Source organism: Mastigoproctus giganteus, chromosome 10 (genome assembly GCF_048544385.1).
Source record: "Mastigoproctus giganteus isolate SK-2022 chromosome 10, ASM4854438v1, whole genome shotgun sequence".
In the NCBI taxonomy this organism is placed as follows: Eukaryota; Metazoa; Arthropoda; class Arachnida; order Uropygi; family Thelyphonidae; genus Mastigoproctus; species Mastigoproctus giganteus.
In genome coordinates this window covers 79,219,106-79,239,439 of record NC_143584.1, presented here as the reverse complement: position 1 = coordinate 79,239,439, position 20,334 = coordinate 79,219,106, and the positions used below count along the sequence as shown (strand labels likewise).

At 35.5% G+C, this 20,334-nt stretch overlaps 1 protein-coding gene across 1 annotated transcript in view; it reads left to right on the top strand.

The window, feature by feature from the left end:
- Nucleotides 1–20,334, top strand: part of LOC150079107 (transmembrane protein 208) — a 64,141-nt gene that overhangs the window by 9,333 nt on the left and 34,474 nt on the right. The window contains exon 2 of the mRNA XM_090383125.1: nt 12,919–13,017. Within this exon, the coding sequence (XP_090239251.1) occupies nt 12,919–13,017 (99 nt within the window). The remainder of the gene's footprint in view (nt 1–12,918; nt 13,018–20,334) is intronic.

Genomic DNA, 20,334 nt, shown 5'->3' with positions numbered 1-20,334 from the left:
CCTGAACAAAGCATTAAGGGAATTGCTCATTTTGAATTTCTTCAGCCGTCAGTAAACTTAAAAGATTTGTTGCAGGATCATCTTGAGGAATGCAGTATACAGAAATCACAACATGGACATATTAAGAGGAAAGCTTTTCTGACCAACCTGATTAATTACTATAAACCATTAACAAAGGAACTGAATAAAAAAAATAATTTTAACATCAAATCCTTATATCTCAGTAAAGGTGTAGACACTTCTAAATGAGAGACTGCTGTACAAATGGGAGCAGTTTGCCAGTTAACACAAGTTACTGCTATGAATAAAGGATTGTTGAGTGGCAGAATATAGAGAGGGTTGATATAAATGGGCACTGCTCTTCTTGGACTGATGTTATTAGTGGAATCCCTCAGGGTTCAGTGCTGATCCTTACGTATGGATTAATGATATTTATGATGGCATATCAAGCTTATTGTATAAGTTTGCAGATGATACAGAGGGTGGTTAATGATAGTTTGTTTGTTTTGTTTATTATTTGGTTTTTAGTAGCATTAGCAACTAAGGCCATATTGCTCCGGGGATATGGGGTGGTTATTTCCTGACCTTTCCGCATCCTCCATATTTGGTGGTCCCGGGCTCGAACCCCGGTCTAATCAAGAAGCATGTGCTATGGTTAATGACAGGAATCAAGGCATACTACTACAGTAAGACTTTAAAAGAATTGAAAAAATGGGCTGAGAGGTGACAGTTGCTATTTAACTGGTAAATGTAGTAGTAAAATATCTAAAAGAAATGCAAAGGATGTTTTGCATAAAACCTTCTACTGTGCATACTTGGCAGACGCACGACTTTTTTTATTCTTTTTTTTTTTTTTTTTACAACTAGGGAAATATAATGGATACATTTTCTCATGATAAAATTTTAATATTGGGAATAAAAAAATAACATGAAATATTTCCCATATCACAAATAACAAAAACTATGACAAAACATTCCACAATATAAAAAATATTACATGAAAAAAAAATTATTACACAATATTCAAGAAAAATTTATTCTAAAAATTGCCATATACAATTTTTTTATTAATATTTGTTGTCGAGCTTTGCTCAATATCTGAGCAGTGATTACAGAGGAATGATTTGACATAATGCTCTGGATCAAATTGAAGCAGTAGTTTTCCATTTAGATGTATGATTATCATAATCTGCAATGTGTTTAATTGTCAACACTATTCATTCATTCACACAATATTATTCATTGCGCTGGAAGCTTGCTCAGCTTCAGCACTGCTAATGGCAATGGTTTCAAAGATATTTTTGGCTTTCTTAATTGAAAAAGGAATTTCACTCGATTTTAAAGATAAACTGTCTTTGACAAACTCTCTAAAATCATTAATTTTTATTTCATATATTATCAGAAAACAAATTCCTTGTTCAGTTTTCACCGTCTTGCCGCCGAGACGAAAGTTCTTTCATATTCCACGATTTCCGGTAGCATATGTTTAAAATTTCTTTCAATGATATCATTATTTTCTTTATTTGATTTAACTTCTGATTCAAAATGTTTGCACAATGCAGGATAATTCCTTAACCCACAATTGCCATCTGCAAGCTACAAGCTGCTCATTGTAGCCCGAACACACGACCAAATCTTTATAGTTTCCACATCAAGTTCTTTAGCAATCATCCCCGATTCGTGCTGGTTTTTTGGAGATTGGCAATATAATGCATGCAGTTTTTCTTTATTTTTTTTATTATTGCCTGCATGCCATTATATTTTAGAACATTTTCTGTACAGTGAAAGCCTCGACAAAATTTCAAAATCTGCCAACATTTCATCTTTGTAAAGTTTATATATTTTAGTTGCCTCAATCCCCCACTCCCCCTCTACGTTGCTACTGTCACTAGTTCTTTGAATATTGTGCAAAATATAGGAATCACGCGAATATTCAGCTACTGTGACCACATACACATAGACAGGAGAAATTTACTGGAAGGCGTAGATCCTCTTGTGGAGTATAGGGGAACCCCAACACAGGTTGACCAGAGGCTATTATCCATGTTGGGAATCTTCTTAATCCTCTGACATATTGACTAGTGTGACTTTTCGGTATATGACTGTATAGGTTTTAGGGTTTAGCATAGGTTTCATTAACATTGTGAAACGGTAATCCCTTTCACCCTTAATTTGCGCTTTCTAATTGCCTAAAGACCAGAGGTAAGAGCAATGCATACAAAGTTGTCTCTCGTAATCCATCGTTATATGAAAATTTTCTTTGTTCAACGGAAACTATTTTAAATATAATTACCAAGAGGAATTTTAAAAAATTTGCTATAAAGAAATTGGTTAAACAGAGGTCCGACTGTAATTAAATCAAAAATGAAGCAATTTTAAAATACATAACTGATCGATTGCACCATTAAAATGCTGGGGATGGGGCCCCGCTTACCCCACCGTAGTTTCGGCTCTGGGTACTCAATAATTGCATTCAGGATTTCATTTGTAAAATAAATAATCGTCTCAACAATGGGCTCGCAAATTTTCAAAAAAATAACAATGGGCTCTCGCAAGCCCACCATAACTCACCACTGGGTAGTACTCTTACCATTAAAGATTTCATTTATACAAATTGGAGACTAACACCTGCTGGGACACTTGATTCAAGTGTTTAGGGTTCTAAATGGACTGAGTAAACTAAATGCTGATGGCACTCGTTCTTAGACAACACACATAAGAGGACAAATTCAAATCAAAAAAGGATGGTTGCAGAAAATTTTTAGTGAATCCTCGCTGAAAATTTTCTTTCAGTAGAAAGATTGTTGAAACAAATTTTCATCTGGTGCTATAGACATCAGTAGTTTAAACAAATTTTAAGAAGAATTAGACAAATTATTAGAGGGGATGGACAGATAAAGGTGGGTAGTTTTTGATGTTAAAAACGTTTTTACCAGCATTATTTGGAAAAAAGCGTTACGTTACCTAGAAATTGTCACGAAACCTGATGCGCATGCGTTGCACTTGTTGCATCACTGCAGCAACAAGTACAGCGCATATGCCCAAAAAACCTCAATTGTACGCAACAAGTTGCAGTGACACAACAAGTACAATTGAGCAGTGACGTCCCACATTATACTGTTATATCAGCATAATCATTAATACACAAGTGACTGTGCCAAAATCTACAGTCCAGCATTGGAAGGAATATCATGAAAGAAAGGGAAGTTGGACAGAAATGTGAATCCAGATGAAATTCAACAAGTGTTTCATTATGCCTGGGAGTTCTCAAACTACACCCAAAAAAACTTGAGCTGAAATAATGAAATTCAACCACAAAGTTCTATGCCTGATACTTATCAGGAATCTTAAACTCCAGCTGAAACTCTGTGGCTGAATTTCATTATTGTGCACGAAAAAAAGCGAAATTGGAAATGGCTAATAATGAGATTCCTGATTACATCCCTATAGTGTCTACACAAACTGGCAGTGAGTTTGAAAAACTAGTGTACAAAAACCCATTTGGATTTAGTTGTAATGTTTGTGATCGTTTATGGTTTTAATTAGATTTGAAACCATTTTCAACAACTTCATACGAATTACTTGAAAATGTATTTCATTTACGAGAAATGAGTACTTTCATGACGTGTAATACATGTCATACTTCATTAAAAGAGGGACGGATACCAACTATGGCCACATCAAATGGATTTATATATCCAACATATCCTACTCATTTGTCTCCACTGGATGTTGTAACTGAGCATTTGATATCACCACGATTACCCTTCATGCAAATTCGTCGTTAAGCTATGAACATGGACAATATGGGATCGTTGGACAAGTAATAAATGTACCAGTTAACATAAATACGATGGTTCATCAGTTACATAGAGAATTAGATGACAATTATACCATTAATGTACATATAAAACAAAGACTCATACATAAATCATCATATCTACAAGGATGTGTGCAGAAGAAAATAGTGAAAATATCGTTACAGTATTTGATAAATTCACCTTTGTATAAATTCTACAGGATGATATGTGTGGATGATGATAGTGAACAGGAACAATCAGATGAAATTGTGGAACCTGTCAACAATGATGATGAACTATTGTTAATTCAACAACAAACATTATTATGGTCTGAAGATAAATATTTATGTATAGCACTGGGTCAGAAATCATCTCCAACAAGTTTCATATTCGATATACATATAGAAGAACTTTCTTTTCCAGCTATATATTTGGGACATGCACGAAAATTTAAAAATGGATTGAAAATTACTCCTTTTATGATGGCATCGAGTGAAATTCGTAGATCTGATCATTATGGAGTAACTCCCCAACATTTGCTATATGTGGCAATGAAAATTATGCGAATGCGTACTGCAGAAAATTTGCAAATTGCATTTAGATCGTTAGGAATAACAGCTAACATTACTCGTTCTATATTGGAATCGAAAGAATTTATAAACAAGTCATTAGATTGCTGCAGAATTACGGCATTCACTAAAATTTCATTAATTAGTACAAGTTGTTCGGGCGCCTCCGTAGCCAGGTGGGCAGGAGCAGCAGTGCTTAGCACACACTTCTTGATTAGACCGTGGTTCGAGCCCGTGACCACCAAATACGGAGGATGCAGAAAGGTTAGGGAATGACTACCACATATCCCCGGAGCAATATGGCCTTAGTTGTTAATGCTCCAAAAAACCAAATAACAAGTTGTTCGACAGCGTGATAGTACATTTTCTAAAATTCTTCCAAAAATGGGCAATGGAGAAGCGTTATTACCAGATGAACTTAAAATTATAGAATCGAGATTTGTTACCAAAGAAGATGCTACTAATTTATGTCCGCAAGGGATTCAACTATTTTAAAGAAATAGTGATGTAAATGCCTATAATACAAATGCTTTAGTTGCAGATGAAACCCATGAAGTGGTTGCACAAGATTTATACCACGGATATCATTCTGAAGAACAATTAACAAGTATGCGAAATAAAATTCATAAAATGTCAGTGACTGAAACTGCAGGACTTTCATACATTCCATATATTAAAAGGAAAACCGTACATGATTACTACAAATATAGATGTGGTCGATGGATTGGTAAACAGTGCAATCGATACTCTAGTACATTTCGAATTCGAGGACAACGAAACAGTTAAACGAATGGATGAAATTTTCTGAGTCAAAAACAGGACATAACCTTCAATCTCGTTATAAACAATATGTGAAAGATACACATTTATCTAGTTAATCTGTACCTATTATAAAACGATTCCATTCAAGAACAATAGGAAATTAACATGTTGACGTACACAATTTCCTTTAGTTTGTGCTTTGACTATACATAAATCTCAAGGATGGACCTTCAACAAAGTTGTATATAATTATGAGAAAGGTCATCAACAGCAACTTGTATATGTGGCGTTATCCCAAGTGACCTTATTGTAAGGTTTATATATTACAAATCCCCATGACTATTTCACCACGGCAAAGCTGCTAGTAATATAGAACTTCGTGCTGAACTATATCGCTTGAAAAATAATAAGCTACCATCTCTACAGAATGAACTGCAAGATTTCATACAAAGTGGTATATCTATATCGTCAATGAACGTACAAAGTTTACGGGCCCATGTTCGAGATAGCAAAAAGGACACAATCTTACAGCAATCCAAAATATTGATATTAAGTGAAACATGGTTGGATAATAATGAACATATATTACTTAAACCATTCCAATGTGACTCTATTTAAAAGGTTGGATGTTTGTAGTGGTGATTTTTGCGATATATCAACGTGAAGGTTCAACTATCATCAGTACATCACATATCTTTGTACAACATAATAGCAGCAATGTGACAATGGTATCAGATGAAATTGGAGAAATTTGTGGATCTTTGTGCAAATTCAATAGTGAATCTATTTTCATTGTTGCCATATACATCACTCCAGGGATGTCGTTATATATAGTTAAAAAATTTATAAACAATAATTTTATGCCATATTCCATTGAAGGTGCAAAATTATTGGAAGAGCCACTGGATCGTATACTTATAGTTCTCGCTGGTGATTTCAGTCTAGGATTAAATTCTGAGGCTGGAAAGAAGTTTTGTAAATTTATGAAAGATGTCTTCAATTTAGATATCAAGTCAAATACTTTAGTAAATACTACATGTAATGGAACAACAATCGATAAAGTATTCACTCAGGAATTAAAATCATTTGAGTGTCAAAATTATATATAATTTCAGTTACCATAGACCGATAATTTTACTGTTATTATAATATATTTTATACGAATTATTTCATTGTACACTAGTACAATGAACGGTCAGAGGAGTTCACAAGATAGACAGAATACATAAACAGCACCATATTTAGCAGTCACGGGATTGAACCCAGGTCATTCAAGGCACGTGTACTTATGCACCTGCATGCATGACCACTCAGCTGCGGCGGCCTCTTTACTGTACCAGTTTCATAATGAGTTCCTGCAGTAAAGATGTTTTTAACAGCTGCCGCTGTCACACTATCAGTCTGAGTAGAGCGGCAACAACTCATTATGTTCCTGGTACATAATTTTTATTTTATTTTTGACTGCTGCTGTATAAGCTTGTATAAGGTATGTTCATGTCAGACAGCACCTAAGCTTGTATTATTTGGTTGGTTGGTGTCGTGTCCATTTGAAGTCAAATTGAACCATGCGCTGATATCACTGCTTTAGCTAAGTCCACGATCTTTTCGTTATAAAGTTCTCCCTGAAAAGGGGATTCGTCCATGCTTTGCAAAGTCGCCTGAATTGCAGGACAGCTGAAGATGTGTTCCGGAGTAAGCTGTTCTTTCGGACAGTTTCTGCAAAGTTTATAAGTTCTGGTACCATCCGCACTAATTTTCATACCTGCCATGTGTCGAGTTCTCAGTCTGGCAATGGTCTTAGTGATGTTCCTATTTGCATTAATCTCGCAGATTTGGTGATCAGTTTCTATATGTTTCTGTCTGAGTCTGTGTCTGGCGATGGCATTAGCATCATCTAGAGTTATGGTTTTTGAGGTGTTGTGATTTAAGTTTCTTGCCTCTTTTGCCAGTTTATCGGCCGCCTCATTTCCTTCTATACCCACATGCGCAGGCATCCACTGTAGTGTGCAGCTCTTTCCCAATTGATGAACTGTCTCCAAATGTCGGTGAATGTCCTGTGTGAGTCCTGTGCGTCCATGTTTTATTGCCAGCAGGGCCGCTCTTGAGTCGCAGAAGATTACAAGCCCTCTGGCTCTGTCTATGTCTCTTAGTGAAATATAACTATTTAGGGCCTCAAGGATTGCCCTTAGCTCACATGTAAAGTTAGAGGCGATGCTGCCTGCACCTATGCTTTGTTGCATTTTTGTAGTATTTGTCAGGGTGGTGTGTATGCCTGCTCCGCCCTTGAGGATAGTCTCGTCAGAGGATCCATCGGTATACATCTGTACTGTCACGCCTCGAATAAGTCTCAATTGTTTTGATTCCTATAGCTTTGACAATGGTCTCAATTTCTTTTTTTGTACAGTGTTCCATGAGATCCAAATTTATTGTGGTATTTTGGGGGATGCAAGATGGTAAGGTAGGCTCTTGAAGTATGTCATATTTTGTGAGTTCAAGATCAAGACTTTCTCTGATTTCCTTATCGTATTTCATGGTAGATGACCTTTTGAGTCTTGACCTGCAGTTCCAATTTATAAAGGTCCTACGGGAGATACGATCAATGTCTCTGCTGTTAGCCTTATTAGTGAATTTAATTGTGTGATATCTTCTTCTTTGATTGAGTGTCTGAAGGCCGCATTCCCGCTCTGCTTTGGTGTTGTTCGTAGACGAAACAGCCCCGATGATTATTTTGGCTGCTCTTGCTTGGATCCTGTCCAGTTTTCCAAGTGCAGACTCAGAAGCATGCGCCCATATTGGTGCTGCATATTCCAAATTAGCCCTGATAAGTGAGGTATAAGTTGTTTTAAGTGTTTTCGGATTTGCTCCCCAGTTCGTACCACATAAGCTTTTTAGGATGTTTAACTTCTTCAGTGCTCTGTTGGAGCTGTTTTCAATGTGTTTGGTGAAACGTAGTTCTGTGTCGAGGGTTATACCCAGATATTTTGGGTTATCCATTTTTGAAGTGGGCACGCCGTCTATAGCGATAGCTGGGTTAAAGTTCTTTCTGCGGCTTCTGTCTGTGGTAAAAACTGTGTGGTTAGTTTTATGGGGATTTATCTGTAATTTCAGTTCTCTTGCCCAGTCCACAATTCCTTTTAGTGATCTGTTTATGGATATTTCTGATTTTGCCATGTCTCTGCTGGTATGCCATATTGCTATGTCATCTGCATAGCATGCAATCTTGTATTATTTGCTACTTCTAATACAATGCCAGTGTTATTATAAAGAGGTGCTGATTTGATTCAGAGAAAATGGTAGGAGGAAACAACCAGCCATTTAGAAATGCTTAGCTACCAACTTTTGACTTTCAAAAAGCTGGTCAGGCAATTGTAAGTAGGAGAAAATCAGGTTTTTTTGCAAAAAGGATACTCTGTTACAAAAAAAAAAAAAAAAAAAGAAAGGAAAATAGGATACTTTTCAAGAATGCAGGAGATTTTTTGTAATGGTTGCTTTATATTAAAATACAGCCATAGATTGTTTGCTAGTTGAGCATTCTGGCAAAAGTTCCAAAGCTGTTGGAACTTTTGTCCATCTCTATTCCCACCTGTCAAAACTGGATTGCCACTTCAACCAAATATAAAGCTGACCTACTAGCATCCTACTTTTCTTCCAACTCATCTAATGATGATCTTGGTAAACCACGTCCTACCATTCCCAGTACACTATATTCAATGCTTCCTGTGGTCTTCCATCAAAAGGATGTCAGAAGGATTTTGAACAATCTTGATGCAAAGGAGCTCCAGGTCCTGATGGTATTTCTCCACTTGTTCTCAAAACCTGTGCTCTTGAACTTCTGTTCTGTGTTGCCTTTTTATCATTGCACTTACTTCTACTCTTTCTAAAGTAATGGAGAAATCATTTAACCACCAACTCAAACTATCTAGAAACCTTCCATCTGGTCAGTGATTGTCAGTATGGATTCTGTTAGTGTCGATCCACTAGTGATATTCTGGCACATGTTACCCATCTATGAACAAATTCAATGGAACATTTGGAAAAGTGAAACTGAAGCAGTTGCTCTTGATATTTCAAAATTTCAATGGCTTTTGATTGTGTTTGGCATAAAGGTCTTATAAATAAGTTTCCATCTTATGGTTTGTCAAATTGTGTTGCCCCGAAAATCTGTTTTCTTCCTGCTTAAAAATGCCTGATCTCTAGTTTTTTGAGAGCCAAATGTTGGCAGCTGTGCATTGAATCATTTATAACATTAGTTTATAAATATGAAATAAATATAAATCAGTAATAAATACAAAATAAAAAAAAATCGTTGACTTCTATTTTTTATTATTATTTTTTTTTTCCAGTTTACTGTGGCAGTGCCATGGCTCAATGGTACTTCATAACCAGCTGCTACTGATCTAGATACATCCATATTATGTTTTAATTATCATATTCACCACCAAAGTCAGACTGGCTGTTCTATAGTTATTCGTTTTGTGCTTAGAACCACCTTTATGAATTGGAGATATATTGGTACTTCTACAATCCAAAGAAATAATGTCCTCATAATTCATTAGCAAGGAGTAGCCAGGTTATATGGTGCCTGGGGATAATGCAATATATTTATGCCCCTAAATAAATAAATAGTGCCATCTGATTCTCTCATAGCACTCCAGTAGACTTTCAACAAGACAGAGCAACACCGCACACTTAGTGTGGCCATTTTGAGGAGATGTTTCCTGAGCACTTAGTTTCAAAGTTTTGTGACATCCACTGGCTGTCAAGATCTCTTGACCTGACTACCACTGACGTTTTTGTTTTTTTTTTTTGGGGGGGGGGAATATCTAATGGCTAAAGTTAATGAAAAAGACCACTCTTAATTCAAGAACTAAGGACTGGATTAGAGAAGAAATTGGAAAAATTTATATAAATTTGTTACAGCGAGTAATGCATAGTTTTGTGCAAAGCCTACAACAATGTATTAAATGTGCCAGAGGTCATTTGGAATGTTATTTTTAAAACTTAAAATTTGATCTAAACTGCACTTGTTAATTTTATTATTTCCTTAAATAAAGATTCTCAATTTATATCTCATCTTTTAACAAAATTTACCAAAAAACGTCCAATCCTACTGGATTGGACGTTTTTTGAATTGAATTGAATCCTACAGGTCTGGAAGTATTATGTTAAGGATTTTGGAACAGATGCAAAGAAGAGAACAAGATTAGGCAATAATATAAAGGGTACTCTTACATAAGACCTCAGTTCTGCAAATTGCAGCACCACCTGTAAGGAGACCTGATTGAAGTGGTTTGAAGCTTTAAATGGATTGACTAAACTATGCTGATGGTATTCTTATTCTTCTCAGACAACATGCATAAGGGGACATACATTTCAATTGAAAAAGGATCGTTGGACCGAACTTCCATCTGGTGTTGTGGAACTGAGTAGTTTGAATAAATTTAAGAAAGAATTAGAGAAACTGTAAGATGGAAAGATGAGATGGGGTAGTTTTTTTTTTTTTTTTTTTCTGGTAGATATCGAATAAGCCTGCTTCCTTGCATCATTTTAAAATACTAATACTAATTTCAATGTTTGTTTTTGTAAGCAGCATTAATTAACTATATTGACTCTTTTGTGAACTCATAAAAGAGTCTACATATATATTTACAGGGTCTTTTCTTTTTCTACTAAAAAAAAAAAAAAAAAAAAAGTTCAGAAAAAATTTTTACAATTGAAACTGTAATTGCACAAAACAATTTGTTGCAGAAGGGGAGAAATTAATAAAAAAATAAAGCACTTTTTGAACATCATGAACAATTGAAATAATTTTTAGATAATAATTTTAAAAGTTTAATGTATTTAGTGAAGGCATTCATAATTATCCACCTTATGTCATATATCACTGTTTTAAATTACTGAATACACCAGAAATATAGGCATGGATTGGAAGAACAGAAGAATGATTAGATTATCCAGGGAACAAAAAACAATAGTTAGTTTAGGACATGGTGATACTGACAGTGATAAGAAGTGGTGTGCGATGGATTTTTCTCTCCCCAACTTCCTTTAATACATATGTGGAAGAAATGTTTAAAAAGGCATTTGATAAAGACAATATGGATGAGGGAGAATTGTATGGGGTGAAGATGGAGGAAAGGTTATTGAGAGTGTTACATTTGCAGATAATATGGAACTGATGGCAGATTCTAGAAATTGATTAATAGGCTAAAGGAAAGTTGTGATAGCTGGAAGATTAGGAATTGGTTTACAGAAAATATTGGTGCAGTGTTCGGTATGGAGTGTGGTACTAAATGGAGCAGAGGTATGGACATTTTTAGAAGATTTGAAAATTTTTAAATGTGGCTATGGAGGTGGATGGAAAAGATAAAGATGGGTTGATAAAGAAAGAAATGAGGTTTTCAGAAGGATGGGTGAGAAGAGATATCTGGCTGAAATAATCAGAAGATGAAAGAGAAATTGGATTGGACATGTGTTGCAAGGTGAGAGATTGATGGAGGGAAAAGTTGAGAGAAAGAGGCTCGGAAGGAAGATTAAGGAAAAATTAATTGAGAGGGGATGGTGGATGTGGAGAGATGAAGAGGATGGTTGAGGATAGGGAGATATGGTTGTTGAATGTTGTCAGTGGATCTGCCCTTTGGCAGAACACTGACATCATATATCATGTTGAGGGTTTAGTGTCAAACAACATTAACTACAAAATCATTTGTAGTAAATGTTTTTGTAATTAACCAAGAAAAAGTCATTTGATATTTTCTTGGTTAACTGGAAATGTGCTTATAGTCCAAACTAACTTGTAAAGTACTAGAGGGATACAGCTGTGTGACATGATATGCATTGTTATTCATTAAAGTAAAATTAAAATTGTCTCAAAACAAAAATTAAATTTTGTAGTTAATGTTGACACTAAACCCTTGATGTGAGACATTAATTTTTTCAAATTATCATTAATGCTCTAGAATGTAGGTCTCTTACATTCCATTTATAAGATAACTATATATTTTAGCTGGACTGCAATAGACCTGCAATTCTAGATGTTAAAAATGTTGTGAATTCCAGTTTCTAAAAGTTGGCAAGTGGGTCATTGTAACTGATTTCATATGTGCCAATACCTTGCTAACAGTGGGCCATGTATTGTTTGTAGTGGCTTATGAATTAAATTGTGCAAAATACATATCAATGAAAACATATGGCTGTAAGCAGACACCTAGTGATATCACACATGTAACCACCACTTTCCATAAATTTGTTCAGCTGTCATGTTTTCTATAATGAAAAACAAAACTGGTTAATCAGAATTCATAATTAAATCAGATGACAAACAGAACTGCAGAATTGGATCAACATTTAGAAAAACTAATAAACAAGCTAATGAAATGTAGTTAATAAAAAATAGCTTTGTACCATCTAAGCAAATTATGAATAATGGAAATCATTTTCTCAAGTTAAAAAAAAAAAAAGCTATTTCATAATTCAAATTATATCACTGTTTCTCTTTTTTTGTACATTTCTTGCCAGTTTTATCATTTTTCTTGATTCTGTTATTTTATTCTTCTTACTCCTTGGGACAGTCATCCTTAATATTTCCCTACTAAGGACTACTTTATATATTTCTTATCCATTTGTTTATTGCATTATAGCATGTATTGATGTTGCTTTATAACAATTGGCATGTGTTACTTTTTATTATTATTACTGTTATATTGCAAAAAAAAGTCATAAGTAATGGTGTTTAATTTCTGAAGTGTTTTAAAGTGTCTAACAATAATTTATGGAATTTCTTTTAGCCTCAAAAGAAAAAGCAAGCTACAAAAGGACAAAAGCAGATTGTTGAAGGGAATAAGGAAACACTAAAATTCTATGGTACCATGGCAGTTGGAGCAGAGGTAAAAAAAAAAAAAAAGCTACATGAATATTGTAAATATTATGTTTATTTCTATTTTTTTTTCCCCTCAACAGAAATTATCCTTTAAAATGGAAATTTAATCAATCAGTTGATTGAGAGTTAAGTATCCTTGGTATGAGAAGCAAAGGAAGGAAAGTTTCCAAGGAAGCTTTGCTTCTCACAAACACCCTTTTTTGTTTTAATTATAAAAATTGGCAACATGATGCAAGGAAGCAAAGCATCCTTGCATCATGTTGCCAATACTAATACTATTTATTATTTCTTGGAGAGAAGTGCTAAAAGGAAGGGAAGACTGCAGGAGTTTCAAAATATTCACAATACAATTCAAAATATGTCAAGAAAATATTAAAACATACATATCCATATGACTTTCACATGGCAAAAGAATTTGACAAGTTTGGACAGCCAGCAGGAAATTTTTTTTTGTTAAGGGGGCAACATTCAGAACCTTCGCAGTATATCTAAAGTTATGCTGCATTTCAAAGGGCAAACAAAGATATCAGCAGAGGTGTATTGCTAAAAAAAAAAAAAAAAAAAAAAGTACTGGAACGCTCATTCTCCAGAAGACTATGATAATGCCACATTGACTGTACAGTAACTGAATCAGACTTCAGACTCACAGTTCATAGAACAACCCAGTTCTAGCATTCAACTCATGGTGAATCAGAATGCAGCGTTCGGATGCATCACAATATATCTCATTCGTTGGATTTCTGTATCTAACACATTGTGTTTTAGTAAGAAGCATTCAAGTTTCATTGCGAAATTTATATTTTTGTTTTTAAATAAATTTTTAAAGAACTCTATTAATTTTAAAGATTACTATTAATATATATTTTTAGTAGCAATGGGTAAAATAGATATTTCACCCTCCCCTTTGATTATGCCATTGTTTCCTAATATTAGGTGTATAAATTTAATGATTTTCTATTATGATATTTAGAAAAATACCGGAACGTCATTCCGGTGCGTTCCGGCCCGAATACACCACTGGATATCAGGGTCCAGCTCAGAAAAAAGAAAGGCATAGGAAGAATGAAAAGAGGAAATCAGATTCTGGATGTGGATGATGATCCTATAGAAAAAATGTAAATAAAAAAATTTTTCCAGCAGCTAGCTAGAAAATTACTGTTATGTCATCATACAGTGAGCAACTAGTTTTAATACTGAAATCCTGGTCCAAGTCATGAGGAACATTTGATGTCGACATTTCTTCCTCCTAATTCAGACAATGCAGTCTGTCTGTACTTGTTTCCTTAGTGTTATGGCTACTTTTGATAAAATGAAGTTAATTCTTTAAACAACAACTCCATAAATTCCCTGTTTAAGAATGCATTAGATAGTATCTCCATAAAATCTCTCTAAATGGAACTAAGAGAATTATTCTCAAATTGTAAAGCTCCATGTTGATAAACGCAGTCCATTGCTTGAACCTTGATTGTTGTGTATATTAAAGGTTTTCAATAAATTATCTACCTAAGGTACTTACCATAGTTATATTTCAATGATTCATGATTTATCATGTTCCTACATATCTCAACTTGAATCATACTAATTTTGATCCCACTATGTTTTTAGGTTGTGCTGCTGTAACAGAAAGGAGGAAGACAGCTGTATCAAATTATGGATTTGCTGAAATTGGAGCATCGTTCAGTCATCAAGTTTCTCACTAAAGAAGGAAATGGGCTAAAGGCCATTCATGAAAGTTGGCTGTGTATGGCAACAATGCAGCTTCAAAGTAACAGGCGAAATTCTGATCAAAACAATTCAAGTGAGGTAGAGACTCCATCGAAGATGATCTACATCCAGGAAGGCCTGTGACAGCGACCACTCCAGAATTATGTCAATGGTGTCCCAAATTTCTAGCGAATGTGACATATCAGAGGGAGCAGCTATAACCATCCTCCATGAACATTTGGGAATGACTAAAGTCAGTGCAAGGTGGGTCACCAGATTTCTGACCCTTGTGCAGAAGCAATCTAGAGTATGATGTGAGAATTTAGAGCTTTATGGAAGGGATCCTGAAACTTTCATCTCCAGAATTGTTATGGGTGATGAAACATAGGTTCATAGGATACCGAGACCAAGCAAGGCTCAATGCGATAGAAGTACAAGGGTTCTCCCCCACCAAAAAAAAAATTTGTACACAACCTTCATCTGGCAAGATTATGGCCACCATTTTTTGGGATGCTTAAGGAATTTTGTTCATTCACTACTTGGAACACAAGCTGACAGTCACTGGGGGATCATATGCATACCTACTGTACAACCTAAGGGATGTCATACAGGAAAAATACAATGGAAAACTTTCCAGAGGTGTGCTGCTTGTTCGTGACAATGCACCAATGTACAGGTCACATGCTTTTGCTGCTGCTGCTTTGAGAGACTGTGACTTTACAGAACTTCCACCCTTCCACTTACAGGCTGGATCTGGTCCCCCGGGACTATTTCCTGTTTTGACACCTCAAGAAAAATATATGTGTACATAGCTTTGCTGATCATAATGAACTGAAGTCTACTGTTTCTGCATTCTTTGATGGACAGGACAAAGAATTTTATTTGTCTGGTATTTCATTGCCAACAAAATGGAACAAGTGTATTGATTTCAGGGAAGCTATGTTGAAAAAAAAAAAAAAAAAAAAAAAAAACTTGCCTCTATCTCATTTCCTTCATAGGTAAGTAGATAATTTATTGAATACCCTTCAGAAGTCACTGAGAGATGAGAAGGAAGTAAAATGAATGAGGATGAAATTTTAACTGTTTTAAATGATTTTAGAGCTGGATGGCATAAATTCAACTTATGGGGGAAGAAGTTTAGAGTGGATTGCACGAAAGTTTTCTTTTAGCCAGCAAGTTGATTACTGGAATAAGTTTCATCCATGGATGATTGAGGCTGACAGCTTATGGAAATTCAAAGGTCAGCTGATAGATGCATACATCTGGAGGGAGTCAAATAGTTATTTTATTATTATTATTAATTAATTAATTATTATTTTTATTTATTTTTTTTTTTGGCTATTGCAGCAGAAGCCTCAGGCTTTCTTGCACCATTTGGCTGATATAAAAAACTTCATTGAAAGCAGTTAAAAAAAAATAAAAAAAAAACTAGAACAAAATTTAGATCATTCCTGTTCAGTAAAATATTAAAGTCCAATTTTGTGGTGAAATGCAGAACATTGAGAATTCTTTGCTGTGAAAATATTTTGGTGTATATTTCCTGAAATCATCAAAGAAAGTTACTTTTACTTCTTTAAAGTGTTTCTCTTAACAGGATTCATCAAAGAAAGAAAACTTATAATTGAAATGTTTTGGCAGGTATTGATATACAGGGCCGTGCAAATGGGAGGTGCATTGGATGCGGCACCCTAGGTTCCCCGATCTAGGTGGCCCCAATCAAGGGATCCATCGAAGTCTCAACATAATGAACGAGGCCCCTTAACCCTTTTTGCATTTTGGCCCCAAGTACCTTTGCATGGCCCTATTAATATATTACATAATTGTGACATAATTATGATGTGATATTATAATTGGTCTCTTAAATTATCTTTTAATACTAACAAAGGTTTTTTTTAAGCAGCATTAATTATTCATATTGGCCTTCTTAAACAAAGAAGGAAACATGCACATCACCTAAAAATTAATTTTAAGAAGCACTACAAAGAGTTATATGTTGCATGGCAGCCAGTGCATTTGCGATCAGCAAAAAAAGTCCTAACAAAAAGCTAAGGAGAAAATGCAAACTTTAGAATTGAAAGAATAGGGAGCAGGTTAAGAAGGTGTTGTTCTGAGTCACAAATATTTTGTTTTTCAGGAAGAAAATAGTAAAATTTGGCTTTACAAACGGACAACCGTGAAAATTTCAGCAAGTATTTGTTTCTTGTAACACTGGATCGGATTGAACTTGGGAAGAACTGTTTCAGTTCCTTCCTGGGTTAAGATCTTTACAAAACAGGAAATTCAATAGGTTTACCCAGGCCTAAATCTTACATTCCTGCTTGACAAGATACGGGAGCATCAACTCCAAGCTGTTTGCTCTCAGGCTCTCTGACACTCATAATTGCTCCTGTGGCCTCCCAGAAACAGTCTCTCATATAATCTTTGATTGTCATCTCTACCTGGACATTAGAAAACTGCATCTGGAAAAAAATATTTACAACTTGGAAGAAGCACTATAGCTGGTCTCCAGTAAAGAGACCTTCATGGCATTTGCCAATTTTGCAGACAAGGTTTTCAAGAGAAGACACAGGATACTGCACTCAACACCCAACTGAAGAAACCTGCTACCACCTTCACCCACTGTCCATCTACTTTGTGGGGATGCCCCAACTCTAACTCCCTATCTACCAACTTTACCTGTCACCTATTCCCACTCCCATACCCCACTTCTCCCTTCTGTAACCCATGCTCCTTTCAGGAATTTTGGGGGGCTCCTCACCGGAGGAACCTTTTCCTGGATGTACCATCAATGCACTATGGTGTGCCTTCCCATGGCTAGGGATGGGAGGCAGGGGCCAGTGAACAAACTCATTCTATGCCCCATGCCTGTGAAGATGCCAGAAGCTAGCAAACAACACTCAACAGAACAAACACACCGCTCTACCCACACTTACCTACCACACTGCTGGCATTGGCACATGCCTCATACAGACATTACAGCGGCTAATGGGAGGGGGGGGGAACCCTGGAGACCGCCATGAAAAAACACATTTGACATTTTTTATCACTGATTAGTGGTGATTCTATAGAACTAAATATGAATAAAAACAGATGTAACAAAATAAAACAAACAAAAAAAAAATTGAAAACAGGACCGCTTAGTGTACATATGCACCACCCTCCAAGCATTATGGCTTACAGAACTGTGGATGCGGTGTTGGTATGCAAATACTGAAGTTTCTAATCTTAAAATAGACAAAATCAGAAAAATAAAAAAGATAAGAAAGCAGAATGGAACTTTTATTATAATGAACTCAGAATAACAAATTTTTATTCTTAAAACCATGGTTATATTGTACTCACCTGTATGGATCATATTGTTTGATAAAGTAGTGTTAGGGTAGCCGGAGGTCTGGATTCTTTGGATTTCTTGATGTCCTGACCAATTAATAACCTAAATACATTACCATACATGCACAGGGTTATTACTTAATAACTCATTCCATTGGCAGTACAGTCCTCGCTGACAATAGTGGTTTTGCTACTTCCAACTCGTTTGGAGAGGTCTGGGTTCGAGTCCCTTCAATGAATGAGAAATTTCTAAAAACTGATTCAATCTAGGCTGTAGTTAGCCTAGAATGAATAGATCTTGATTGACTAACTCATGGAAAAGCCCTTCCTCTGGTGGAGGAGTGGGGTTTTCCTTGAGTTATTTCGGGATTTTCAGCCAAACACAACATGAAAATCAGCTGTGAACGCATACTTGTATAGACAATTTACAATGAAGCAATATACTCACTACTTGGCTGAGGTAGCCAAGTAATGAGTATCGTTGTCGTACTACTTTTTTCATTACTGATTGACGTATGGGTTCCCCGCAGCAGTAGTAAGTCTTTGATTATAATATTGCTAAGTTTTTCATTGATCATCACTCACAGTAAAAAAATATTAAAACTAAAATAAATATAATAAAATATTTCGTACCTTACCAGTTATCCCTTCAAAATAATTGCCTCTAGTTTGCACACACTGTTCTATACGTTTCTTCCAAACACAGAAACATTTCTTGAAGTCAGCTTCTATAAACACTTTTAAGACTACGGTCGTTTTTTTCTGAATGTGTTCAAATATATGAAAAATTAGTTCTCTTAAGTAAACTTTTCAGTTTAGGGAAGAAAAAAAGTCACTGGGGGCTAGGTCTGGTGAGTAGGGTGCATGTTTTCACACAGGGATTTGTTTTTTTGCTAGAAACATGTGAACAGAGAGTGCATATATGCTGGAGCATTGTCTTGATGGAGCATCCAACCATCCTTTCACAATTCAGGTCTCTTCCTTTGAATTTTTTCACACAGCCCTGTCAACTTCGAAGAAAGAGACTTGAATTGGGGTCTCTTCTTTGAAGTTGACAACTGCCACTCCTTGTCTCAACCTTCGAAGTTGATTGACAGTCTGATTTCGTGAGACCTGACTGACAGTCTGATTTCGTGAGATGTATTCAACCATAATAATTCTTTTAATATCAAAGAAAACAAGACACATGGTTTTCATTTTTGATTTTGACATTCTTGCTTTTTTTGGTATGAGGGATTGTTCTGTCTTCCACTGCATTGATTGTTTTTTAATTTCTGGGCCGTACTGGAACAGCCAACTTTCATCGAAAGTAATAACAGTACTCAAAGTCTGGATCTTCTGCAGTTTTTTTTCAAAACATCTTCACAACTTGGAGTTTCCTCATTCTTTGATTTTCATTCAAAATTTTTGGCACCACAATCGTGGCACACACTTTTCCCATGCCTAAATTTTCAGTTAAAATTTGTCTGTTTCTTTGTCCATATTGAGTTCTGATGCAGTCATTCTAATGCTTAAACGACAGTCACGTCTAATCATTGTCCTTACCCACTCCACATTTTCATTAGTTTTTGCAGACACTGGACAGCCTGGTCGTTCATATTCTTTTCAGTTGTATTTTCATTAGTTTTGATAAAAATCCTGCAAAAACATGAGGTAATGAAAATCTTGTCTCACTCCAAAGCGAATGAACGTGTTGGAACATGACTTAGCAGACAACTAGTGGAGAAAGGTCAACTGCTGTTCCTTTGTTTCACAGGTGTACTTGGTATGTAGTAGCTGAGGATGCAGCTGGTAATTTAATAGCCACCTTATATACTAAAATGACTGCTGCCTCTCTAACTGTAGTTTGTAAACCTCCTTACATGGCTACAATCAGTGACAAATCCTACACGTAATCTCCTGTGTCACATCAAAGTAAAACAAAACAAGTCATCATCAGGAAGCACTGACGTTTCTACATCTCAAGTAACTGTTTCTGAGCTTCCGGCCGAAAGTTATTATCCCCTCCCGAATGAAGTTAGAGCTAAATCTCAAATACTCAAGCAAAAATACAACATGACTATAATCCCGCATATTTTCACATCCAGACTTGGCCCTGACATCAAACCTAAAATTCTTGCATCCAACTCAATAAAAAATCTAATCAAATTAAAACTGAAAATACTGAATAATCCACCTTAATTAAGAAAGAATGTGGGTTAAACATGAATGTTTGCTCCTTGAAAACACGAAATCCAGCCCAATCTTCATATTTTATTTTATTTTTATTTATTTATTTTTTGCTGGCTCC